Source organism: Canis lupus, chromosome 37 (genome assembly GCF_048164855.1).
Source record: "Canis lupus baileyi chromosome 37, mCanLup2.hap1, whole genome shotgun sequence".
Lineage (NCBI taxonomy): Eukaryota > Metazoa > Chordata > Mammalia > Carnivora > Canidae > Canis > Canis lupus.
Window position 1 is genome coordinate 2,869,380 of NC_132874.1, and position 12,659 is coordinate 2,882,038.

Genomic DNA, 12,659 nt, shown 5'->3' on the forward strand with positions numbered 1-12,659 from the left:
GTGCAAGGGATCTATATGGATTCACAAACCAGATGCGGGGCAGAGTCAAGATGGCCAGAGAGAAGGAGTTGTGAAAAGTGGAGTCTCAGGGATGCCTGAGCGCTACATGATAGAGGCAGTGATAGAGGCAGCTCTGGTTCCAATGCCAGCATCTACAGAAAGCAAGTTACCTGAAATGGTCGAAGTTTCCTACCCCACTGGCATTAGCTGCAAGCCTGTGCATTTCTCTACACATGATGGATTCAGTCTTAATTGTCTTTTCCTCCTTGGTATTTTACCCTGGGGCATCTTACTTTTGCCACACCTCAGAATGGTCTCATTTTCCCGCATCACTTGATGTGAGAGCACCTTGACTTGCTCTGACCTCCTGGCCTGGGTCACTGGATTGTGTATACACTACGACTTCCATTTTGGGGGGCTTTCTTTTGAAGATAGCTCTCAGGGTTCATCTTCTGGATGTTTGGACACAATTCCTCTTGTGATTCTCTGGTTCCAGCTTCCTTTTTTTGCTTTGGTAAGAAATTGTCCTCTGGTCCCTGATGCTTTTACCAGGATAACTGAAAGAAAATGCTTTCTGTACTCAACACTTCTGATGGCAAATGTGTAGATTTTCCACACTAAGCAGTTTTCTCATTCTCTGTGGGCACCAGCTGTGTGACCTATAATAGAAATCAATTCTGACACTAACTACCTGGAATTAGTGCAGCTCCCACAGGTTGAGGAGTCAGTCTACAAGGCTGCCCCCAAATTCAGAAAACCAATTATTATTTTTTTAAAGATTTTATTTATTTCTGAGAGATAGAGAGAGGAAGAGAGCACATGTGGGCAGAGGGAGAGGGAGAAGCAGACTCCCCACTGAGCAGTGAGCTCGATACAGGGCTCAATCCCAGGACTTCTGAGATCAGGATCTGAGCTGAAGGTAGACGACCAACTGAATGAGCCACCCAGGTGCCCCTTCAGACACCAATTAAAGTCATGGGTGCCTGAGGTACCCCTACTTCTGTTTGACTTAGTTTCAAAGTTGTGGGTTCCCATGACCCCACCCCCCTCACATTTGGTAATTTGCTAGAATGATTCACAGAACTCAAGAAAACAGTTTGCTTACTGTTACTACATCATAAGCAAAGGGAAAATATGCCTAGGGCAAGGAATATTGGGAGGAACACAGAGCTTCCCTGTCCTCTCCAGGTCACCACTGTCCCAGCACCTCCTGATGCTCATCAAGTCAGAAGCTCTTGGAACCATATCATTTAAAGTTTTATAGAGGCTTTATTGCATAGGCATGATTTAGTTAAGTGGCAATTGATGAATGACTCAATCTCTAGCCCTCATTCCTCCCTGTAGGTGGGATGGTGGAGCTAGAAGTTCCAACTTTCTAATCATGCCTTGGTGTTTCTGCTGACCAGCACCCCTCCTAAAGTTGTGGGTGGGTCCCCAGCCACCAGTCATCCCAATAGAATACTACGGAAGGCACTCTCGTCACTCCAGAAATTCCAAGGGTCTTAGAAGCGCTTGTGTCGGGAACCAGGGACCAAGTCCAAATATTATGACAAAAGGTGCTCCTATCATCTCTCACTCAAGAAATCTGAAATTTCACTTATCTTAAATTCTGGAGCTCTGTGCCAGAAAGTGGGGGCAGAGACCAAATATGTGTTTCTTATGAAGTCACAATAATAGTGGGCAGAGTGGGGAACACATAAAAATTCAGACACACTTGTGCTTTCAGGAGCCCTCAGTTGAGTAACTAGGCTTCCCCAGCTGCCACCCACCATTGCAAAATCTGCAGGCAGAACCTTCAGGATTATGCAGCCAAGCTCTCTCAGAAGATATTAGAAACAAAGCGTCTTCAAATTAAATGGCTATCCAGTGAAGCAGGTACTAAGAGGGAATGTCCATGAGGGCAAACGGTGCATGGCTGAGCATGAGAATGGAAGGCATCGGGTTTGCTCAGAACTGAGTGTCTGCCCTGTAGCCCAGTCCTGGACCTCTGCTCTGCCGAAGATGATGTAGAAGACCAGGCCCAACACGTAAATAGAAGCTGAAGTCAAGAAGACATTCCTCCAGCCTGACTCTGAATCCTGGAAGCCGGAAATTACAAATTGTTAGTGACCTCCTGGCTCTTGCCCTTCTGTTCGGAAAGGTCCTGGCGTTTGTCCTGCCCCCAGCCCTGTTCTGCTCAGCCTCTGTGCGCTTCCTGGTTGTCCCTGGAATATGCAGGTCATTTCCTGTGCCCTGGCCTTTCCTTTTGCTGGAATAGTCCTCCGCCTGATAACCATTTGTCTCACTCCCGTGTTGGCTTCCAGTCCATACTCAAATGTTATGTTTCCATTGAGACCTTCCGGGACCACCCTATTTAAAATTGAACTCCCACTCCCTCTTATGTACCCTCTTCTTTCCTGCTTTATTCTTTTCTTAGCACTATGCCACCATTCCATTTACTGCATATTTCACTGATTTCATTAGTTTTCCATCAGTTTCTTTCCTACAATATAAACTTCACCAGGGCAGGGACTCCTGTTTGTTTTATGCACTTCAACAGTGCCTGGCACAATCTAATGTTGAATTAATGAATGGATGAAGGAAGGAATGACAAGGGAAACAAATTCAGTTTGAGAATATCGATATTAAAAGCCATTTTCTGACAGTGTGCTAGTCAGCGGCTGGAAGGGAAACCCCTCAATCACCGGCAAACCAGAATGTTTGGCCTCTCTTACTTCGCAAGAAATGACATGAATATTGCTAGAAATGTTGATGATTAGCAGGAAAAACTTCTCTTCTAAAAACTCTTCAATGGGGCAGCCCGGGTGACTCATTTTAGGGCAAGCTTCAATCCAGGCTGTGATCCTGGAGTCCCAGGATCAAGTCCCATGTCGGGCTCCCTGTATGGAGCCTGCTTCTCCCTCTGCCTCTCTCTGCGTCTCTCATGAATAAGTAAATAAAATCTTTTAAAAATTTTTAAAAATAAAAAATAAAAACTCTTCAAGCCTAAACTCATAAAACTGAGTGCTCATCGTCGTTCCATACCCTAAATGTGGTAATTGTCCTACAGGAGCTGAGCTGAGGGTGATATCTTAAGGATGCTCAGGACTCTCGAATTTCAAGTTGAGCCACATTGATGAGGGAAAAAAAAAAAAACATCTTCAGACTAACTTCTCCTGAATGACCCCTATAGGTTTCTCTTACAAATATTTTTATCAGAGCATTTGACCTCACCTGATTAATTAAAAATCCAGCAACAGCAGAAGAAATGGCTCCCGATAGGTGACCAAAGTCTTGTGACATGCCCCTGAGAAAGCCGGTGTACCTGAGACAAAAGATTATTACAGTGGAAGCAAACTGTTCTTCTCAGCTTACTTGTGGCAACTCTCTGCTTGTCTCTAGGAATGCCTGGAGCTGACCCTTGGTTAAGCCTGAGTGAAACGTGCTGACTAGTGATTAGTATAGTCCTGTGGGATGGTCTGAGACTCCCAAAGGTAACCTGTACTAGTCAACATCATTTATACAAAATATACAAATTGATGGTTTGCATCTAGGTTATGTTCTCTTAGTTTCTGCTATGGAACCTGCTCTTGCAACCTTTTCTTTGGGCAAAAACAAGACTCCTCACTGGATGAGATGTTGGCTCCCCTGAGGCCAAGACATCTTCCATGGGTCACTGTGGTTGGTTATCTGAAGATAGAATGTGTTCTACTGACTGAAAGGATCCTGTGAGCTGTGTTTGGAAGTCCCAGGCATCTTTGATACTACCTCTGCCAAAGGTCAGCGTTTCTCTTGCTATCCTGTTAGTAAAGCTTTCCCTTTATTAAAGCCTTCTGTGTGCTGGCACCATGGGGTATTATGGATCTTTCAGTGACCTAGCCCCATGTGACTGCTGCATCCTCCAATAGAGATATTGGTGTGAGCTGTCTCCTGTCCCTGGTTAAGCTATGAGCATAGCCACTATATCCTCGTTTTCACCTAAAAAACTCAGTTCACAGTAGTAGACTAGTTTTGGGCTCCTTCCAGGAATTATTTGGATATAGGACTGGTGCTGATATGTCCTGTAACCCCTGGCACGTATCCTTTACATGTAACTGGTGCATCAGAGCAAGTTTAGGGCTGTTAGACTTGAGCTGAGCTTCTGTGAGGATGAAGCAAAGGGGATCCTACCGAGGAACAATATCCAAGAAGTTAATGAGGGCTCCTGCATAGCAGAAAGTGGTGGTAGAAGATAGGGCCAAGGAGACCATACTGGTGCTGAGGTTGGATCTGACCCAATGCAGGGACACGAGAACCACAGATGGGACGACAACCCCTAGAGCAGGAGGGCAAACACAGAGTGAATAAAAACCTCCCTGAACTTCCCACATCCATCCTAGGATACACCTCAGTGCTTACCTATGGCAGTGGAGAACTTCCTGATGGTCATGAGTCTGAGAATTTTTCTGGAGAGAAGAAAATCTGCCAGTAGACCTCCAAGGATAGTGCTGATGAAGGCAATACTTATCAGCAGGACTGACAGGATTCTACTCTGAGGACCAGAGATTAGTAAGGTGCATACCTCACTGCCCACATCACGACATAGATTGATCCTTGGGTGGCTTATCTATGTGTATAGTTTTTCTTTATATACCTATCTCCTTTAATACAAATTTCATATTACTGGAATGAGCCAACACAATTTTAGTGTCTGAGAAAAACTATAGTTTTTCAATATATAGTTCAATTTGCCAAAAAAAAAAAAAGACTAATGTTCTCTTTATATGTAAAGATCATCTGGAAATAGATTTTTAAAAGATCAAATTCAGTAGAAAAATAGGCAAAAGATATGGACAATTTACAAAAAAAGGAAAATAAGTGGTTCCTGAATATATAAAAGGTATCCAACCTCATAGTAAAAAAGCCTACTTTTTCATGGCTCCAACTGGCAAAAATCCCACAGATTTTTGACCTGATCTGCAGGGATGCTATGAGAAACTGGGTACTTGTAGATACTATCAGTGCCCTGTGGAGAGCAATTTGATAATAGATCTAGAAGTTTATACTGCATTTAACCCTTATCTCAGATATATAGAAACAGTTGCACAGATGTATGGCAAATGAGCACGGTTTTCACTGCAGCATCACTCAAAGATGGGAAACAACCCAAATGTCTCTCAGTAAGGTTCCCATGTGCTGACTGGAAAGATCACCATGGTGTAGTATACAAAGAATAGCAGCATATACAGCACATAATGTTTTGTGTAAAAAAAAAAAAAAAAAACAAGTGAGAAAATAACAATAATGTTTTGTGTAAAAAAAAAAGTGAGAAAATAACAAGATACATTCATGTATGCTTGCATCCTCATAAAGAAACAGTGGAAGAATATATAAGGAATGAATAAGAAAGAGTTATCTGTGGCTGGGAGGGGCTGAGAGAACAGAGCAGACTGAGGACAGGAATGGGAATAAGATGTTTTCACTCCTACCTCTCTATATACTTTTTAAAATATTGAGCCCTGTTTTGATCCCTTCACCTTCTGTATTATGGTACTATTACAGAAAAGGTGAGGAAAAGAATGCTGTCCTTTATTGTGTATAACCCCCAAACGGAAAGGCTTAACTGTCGCCTTGTCCCAACTGTTTATATTATGGATGCATAAACCAAAAAAAGGTTCTGTGACTTAGGGAGAAACCATCCTGAGAGCAATGGGAGTCTGACTTCCCAGGCTGGGAAAGCCTACTGTCTGGTCTCAACTGATCTTTCCAGTCATTCCCAACAGCTGGCCTCGGGCACGTCTGGGCCTCATGTACCCTGATGGCTTCACCGGAGTTTCTGGTTTCATTGCCTGCTTCTGGATCTCCTTTTGTGAAGACCCTTAGCCACTCAGCCCGTGGGCTTTCTGATCTCTGTACCTCCAGCCTGCTTGCATGCATGCACCGGGACTTCAGCTCAGAAAGTCAGCTCTCTGTTGGCCAGTTAGCATGTTTTCAACCAGAGGAGCCCAGTTAACACGATAACACTGCTTTTTGAATACAAAACACAAGAATGTAAACAGCAATTCAATAACCTTGGAAGCTGCTACTAATAGGCTACAAAATCTGATAAGCTCGTTGCCATTTTTAAGACCTCCATCTTGTGGGCATTGTCCTTTCTGCCAGTCAGAGCATATGTTCATTTTGTGAAAAATCAGAGAGCTGTACACATACATGCACTTTTCTCTGTATGTGTCATACCTGAATTTTAAAAAAATGTAGAAGAACATTATCTGCAAGATTTTGGTAGCAGTCCTATTTGGGACTTGATGTCTACTAATCATCTCGTTTTCAGCTTGTTGTTTGTGCTTCTCTTCTCTCGAAGGCAGAACTTGTTTTGTTAATGCTGTATTGTTTATGCTGCCAGCAGAATATCTTGTTTACAAATGTTGATTGGATTGAACATAAAAGTTTGTGTAGGTCTCTTAAAAAATAGGACATTCTGTGAATGTCACACTTACCTAGAACCACACCAGTCTTCCCCAATAAGCTGTGGGTCACAGTGAGATGAATCAGAATTCATGCAACCAATTTGCATTTCCTGCATGAAGATCCTGGACCTAATCCCCTGATTTTGTGGCCCAAAGTGAGACAGAGGATTATATAATGAAGCATCTAAACAGAAAGACAGGATAGACTTTCTCTATACTTACATCTCTGAGGTTAGCTTAAAGTACAGAGCTAATGTATGTTGGCATATATGCTATGAAAAAATAAAAAATCCAATATTCACTGAAATAAAAGACTAAAATGCCCCAAAGTGGTAGGGATTTGATCATAGCCTTTACGGGAAGAGACCGCCTGTGAACAGTCCTGGAAGAAAGCAGATATCAATATCCCTCCATCGGAAGACAAGAGCTTTGCTCTAATGCCCTCTTCACCCCTGAGACACCTGGGCAGACGAGGGAAATGGCAGATAAGTTCATCAAATGTACCTGTTGATCCAGTGAATACATGATATATTCCTTCTCACCGGTACTGATAGATAGATGATCTATGGGGTCATTATAAACAAGAGGAAACCAGAGAACAAAACAGGCACAGCCAATTCCACCTAGGAAGAGGATCCAGTTAGCCCTTGATAGGAGTTGTTTTAGTTGACTGCACTGAGGTGATTCCTGTGGTTGATAGAATGACTGACCCTAATATTCCACTCCTACCTGTATCCATACTGCGGCCCTATCATTGGCAGGGGGTGCTTCCCAGCCACTTATATTGGACAACCCAATGTTATCAGTATTGAGCAGAAATAAAATTCATCTTTAAAAAAAAAATTCATCTTAAAATTGTCTTTTTTTAGAATCTTAAGAAAACCTTAAAAGCTCTTTATACTTGCTAGCTTGTCCTTTATACATTCCTTCGCAAAAACAGAGTGAAGAGCTACCATAGAGTATAGAACTACCGTGTACCAGGCAACTTGATAGATTTTAAGAGCATTAAGAATACAAAGATACAATTTTGCCCTCAAGGAAATTAAAATCAAGTAGGGAGGAATAAATATGAAAATTACCACTGTTGTACATCAAGGGTAAAGTATGTCAATAAATACTTTACTGAGTTCCTTCTTTGTAGATACTGCTTATATTTCTGAAAACCATGAGCAGAGTAAGCCTCTCTCATTGCTTGAATAACTTTTGTAACCTGCCCTTCGAAGGTTCCTTGACAAAGCCTTCGCAGGTTGCCATGCTAAAGCAATCAGTCTTCACACGTTTTTTTTCCTAGTAAATATATTGACCTGATATTACAGGAACCCTTGATACAAGAATATTATCCTCTAATGGAAGCACCAGTGGTGCTCCCTGATCCTACTGAAATCACATGGTTTGCAAATGGGATTTCAGAGAATGTTTTAAAACTCAAATACCTGGGGCACCTGGGTAGCTAAGTGGTTGAGCGTCTGCCTTGGGCTTAGGTCATGATCCCAGGGTCTTGGGATTTGGTCCTGCATCAGGCTTCCCTGAGGAAGCCTGCTTCCCCCTCTGCATATGTCTCTGCCTCTCTCTGTGTGTCTCTCATGGATAAACAAACAAACAAACAAACAAACAAAAATCTTAAAAAAAAAACTTCTAATATAAACATTAGCTGCAAGCAACTGGGCAGATCCCAACAAGGGCTGGATAAAGGCAAAATTGTGAAGTAGTAGAATATTGCTTCTGGAACACTCCATGTGTCTTTGGGACCTTCCACAGCATTTCTCAGTGCATTCTGGCCTTCTTGAGCCTCACACCATCTGCCCTGTCTTGCAGGTTCTTCTAGTTGATTCCCTCTGCGTCGATCAGCATTTTATGATTAGGTCACAGTCTCACAATTTTCTGGTTGCAATAATAATAGGAGAATTTTAAAAAATGAAGTAAATAAGCCTAACTAAAAATATCATCCACCAAGATACTGTTTTCAACATCTTTTTAAAAATATATATCCATCCTTGGATATTTGATTTTGTTTTATTTTTTTTAGTATTTTTTATTGGAGTTAGATTTGCCAACATATAGTATAACACCCAGTGCTCATCCTATCAAGTGCCCCCCTCAGTGCCTGTCACCCAGTCACCCTATTCCTCCCACCCACCTCCCCTTCCATTACCCCTTGTTCATTTTCCAGAGTTAGGAGTCTCTCATGTTTTGTCACCCTCTCTGAATGAGTGTTTTCAACATCTTAAGAAAGAAAGAAATCCCTATGGGGCTCATTGTGTGTCCAATTTAGAAGCAGGACAGCATGTTATGATGCCTTTAAAGCTATTAGGTTATTCTAGCTACACTTTCAGGCTGCTGAGATTTAAATGTCATTTTGCAAGATCTACAACATGATTAGCTCTGAACATTAACAACTTTATGTAAATATTCATATCTGTAGGATTTGGTTAACCATAGATGACCTGCATCACAAAAATCATACCCAGCATTTTCTGTCATAAAATCCTAAGATTTGAGAAGCCCAAACTCACCAGAGATATAGAAGATAGAAGGTCACCCTTTGGTCTGGCAGAGGAAACCGCCGCCAAGCCAAGTATTGAAGGATCCCAACACATCCCGTAAACAGAAGAAAGGATGTTTTGGGTGAGTCAGGGTAGTGCTTTAGAGCAAAGAGACAGGGTAAGGAGTGTAAGTTCTTGCTTCTGTTGATAGGCCATTGCAGAGTACTCTTGGACAGTACATATGAGCTAACAATTTAGTTTCAATTACCTGATACAGCAATGCGGATGAGTTGATTCTTTTCTAGTGGGGGAGCCCATTTGACCCAAATTTAATACTGGCTTGTCAATACCATAACCTGGAAAAAAAGAAAAAAAAAAAAAAGAGTTCCATTCTTAGTTATCTGAGGTCATGTGGAAGTCATACTCAGAAAGCATTTTAGTACCTGAGCTATTCCTTGAACTATCTGAAGGACCATGAGCAAGGCCACTCCTGCATCAGCTGCCAGTGGAATGAAGAAGGTCAAGATGGAGGAAAGAAGCAGGCCAACACCAACCAAATACTTAGCTTCAAAAATTCCAGCTATATACCCAGTAGGAATTTGAGCCAAGATTGAGACATAGTTGATGGAGCTGAGAATGATCCCTTGGACTTCAGGACTCCAGTCACATGTAGGAGCCTGGATGACAGAGAATCTCACTGTTTATCTTTGGCCAGAGAGTTAACAGTTTTTATTATGTAACCTAGAGAGGCAAGTTCTCTTTCCTTCTACTCCTGTCCAGTTCCTCCAGGCTACCAATTTCATTAAAAACCCCCAGCATATGCCCAACACACTCTTTCCTTTTGTGCAGTTTCCCTGGTTCTACAATTAACTGACGAATGAAGAGGTACGATCCCATAAAGAAAGAAGGGCTATAAAGAAGAAAGCATTATAGGCAAGGTAACTTCAAAAAAAATATGTGAAGGAAGACAGTAAAAGTAAACACCGTGAAACTTATTTTGTGATTTTCATACTTGTAGGGCAAGAATGTATGTCCACTAAAGATTAAAATGGTGTCTTGCATGCTAACTTAGTCCTGGTTACACTCGTAGACACTAAATAGAGATAGAATCTTAGCTACATATAATGATTTCATGTATGATAGTTCATTGAACATAGTTGACTCTTAATAACCCTTTAGATCAAACCATCTGAGTCAGAGAAGGGGTCTGGAGTCTCATTAAACTTACCACTGCTGGGCAGCCCAGGTAGCTCAGCGGTTTAGTGCCGCCTTTAGCCCAGGACCTGATCCTGGAGACCGGGGATCGAGTCCCACGTCGGGCTCCCTGCATGGAGCCTGCTTCTGCCTCTGCCTGTGCCTCTGCCTCTCTCTCTCTCTCTGTGTCTCTATGAATAAATAAATAAATAAATAAATAAATAAATAAATAAATAAATAAAAACGCTTAATGGCCTCTAGCGCTGGGCAGCCTGGGTGGCTCAGCGGTTTAGTGCCACCTTCAGCCCAGGACCTGATCCTGGAGACCCGGGATCGAGTCCCACGTCGGGCTCCCTGCATGGAGCCTGCTTCTGCTTCTGCCTGTGTCTCTGCCTCTCTCTCTCTCTCTCTGTTTCTCTCATGAATAAATAAAATCTTTAAAAAATGAAATAAATAAATAAACTTACCACTCCCTTGAATTCCTATAGAGTTTCATTCCAGCTGTCCTGGGAGTCTGTGGAAGGCCTTTCCATGGAGGCATTGAGTGGGCCAAGCAGGGTTGTGTTGTTCACCGTAGCTGGCATGGCAATGCTCAGATTCATTTGTTGTGAGAGAATAAAAAAATTGCAGAGATGCACAATGAGGGCCAGCCCATGTCGGACCAAACAAAAGCCTGAGATAAAGGGGCACAGGAAGTCTCATAACTGGGGTGCTTTTCTCCCACCTTTCCTAAGTCTGGAAGAGGGAGAAGACTGCAATCTGTGGAGCAGAAATAGAGAGACAGCAGATGTTGCTTTGCAAATATCTAGTGGACACCTGTCCCCCTAGGAGGTGAGGGGGTCAGTAACTTCCTCAGAATCATTACTTAAGTGAAGACTTGAAGAAGGTGTGGAACTGGCCAGAGCAAGTACTAGGAAAGTTTTCCAGGCAGGACTCTGGGATGAGCTCATGACAGTGGGAGTGGAAAAAAAAGTAAAATTGGACAGAGAAATGGCTGGAGCTGGTGGTTGATGGGAATGGATAATAAGAGAGAGGAGTTGTTAGAAATGACTCCAAAGGGCCCCAGTCTATTACCCAGGAACTCGGCAGATTAGCAGGCTGGGAGGAGACAAGACTTGAAAGGTAGGCTAGATCAGACTTCAGAAGCATTTCAACTTCATCTCAATACTGTAATCTGGGCTCGCACGAAATTTGCGTGATCCATGAGGGGCCTGGGGTTTCCTGGCTCCTGCAAGGAAGCACATGCAGATAAAATGGCCAGCACTGTCTCCTGTTGTTATGACAGACCCTCACCTTTGGTTTAACTCTGGCAGCATTCACTTGAGACTATCCCCTCCCCCATCCACATGAATTTACGTTGGAGTTTTGATCAATATCCTATAGATACGGCAAATGACATTGCGAGCAATTGCCACGTGTACAGTGTTGACTTCTCTCAACCAAGAATACGGGGCTGCCTATGGATTCATGTCTTTTTCTCTGGCCCAAGCTGGAATTTTACAGTTAGTTCTCTTCAGTTAGAGTCCACACAAGTTTCTTAAGAGACTTTGTATTGTTTCTATAACTGAGTCCTTTCTCTATTATTTTCATATTTCCTTTCTTTGAGTTTAGACCAAAAAACCAAACCCACATACAGGTGTTAAGTACTAATAATGGAAAACAATATATGATTATTCTTGTCATTTGTAACATTTCATCCTCTTGGGGAATTTATTCACTAGCAGTCTATAACCAGTTAAATAAGAGCCATGGGAGCAGGCACTCCTGCCATATCTGAATTCATTGAGCAGGTTTCTTGCATCACACCACTAAGTGTGCTGCTGGGACTTATGTTTGTTGGTGGGACTTGCATTTTTATTGTATGAAGCTATCCTGTCCTGTTTCTTACTATTTTGAGATAAATGCATGAGCTTTATGAAATGTATTTGAATCATAGAGTCAGACACCTGGATCTGCTCTACATACAGCTGTGTGTTCTTGGGCAAATTACTGAGTCTCTGAAGCCTCAGTTTTCCACCTGTAAAATGGGGTTAATAATAGAGCCATCTCAAGATGCTGTGGTGATTATTGAGTATGTTTATGTAGGCTCATTATAATTCTTATGAATAATATTTGACTGTGTTTACATTCTTGAAATGATCTTTTTTTTAAAGATTTTATTTATTCATTCATGAGAGACACAGAAAGAGGCAGAGACAGGCAGAGGGAGAAGTAGGCTCCCTGTGGAGAGCTCGATGCGGGACTCAATCCCAGGACCCTGGGATCATGACCAAAGCCAAATGCAGACCTTCAACCACTGAGCCACCAAGGCATCCCAAAATGATCTCTTCTTAATAGGCGGTTGACCAAGGTGTTGACCCACCTTGGTCAGTGCTCTGCTTTTCAAAGGTGTTATCTTATGAAAAGTCTGTATCCGTAAGAGAATTAATGAATCACATAATTATGAACCATTAAGAGTTTAGAGGAAAATAAGGTGTTCAACGGGTTTTCTTATGATATATTATAGAAAAACACTAAGTTGTAATATAGACAACATGGAGGAGGAAAAATGACTTTT

General features: G+C 42.2%; 2 protein-coding genes across 5 annotated transcripts in view; one reads left to right on the top strand and one right to left on the bottom strand.

Moving 5' to 3' along the window:
- Positions 1–12,659, top strand: part of SLC17A1 (solute carrier family 17 member 1) — a 76,958-nt gene that overhangs the window by 49,175 nt on the left and 15,124 nt on the right. For 2 of the 4 annotated variants that reach the window (XR_012025662.1, XM_072814322.1), the window contains one exon: positions 3,382–5,245. The exons of 1 other annotated variant lie outside the window; for it this stretch is intronic. The gene's annotated coding sequence lies outside the window, so the exon portion shown is untranslated. Of the gene's footprint in view, positions 1–3,381; positions 5,246–5,741; positions 7,262–12,659 lie in introns of those variants that run through there. One more of the 4 variants, XR_012025663.1, reaches the window with a different exon arrangement.
- On the bottom strand, positions 794–10,775 carry SLC17A4 (solute carrier family 17 member 4). The gene is given in 11 exon segments (XM_072814327.1): positions 794–2,078; positions 3,214–3,304; positions 4,150–4,294; positions 4,378–4,510; positions 6,648–6,792; positions 6,794–6,807; positions 6,930–7,048; positions 8,939–9,019; positions 9,171–9,264; positions 9,352–9,585; positions 10,570–10,775. Coding segments are annotated over 11 exon segments (1,410 nt in total). The 5' UTR covers positions 10,705–10,775; the 3' UTR covers positions 794–1,859.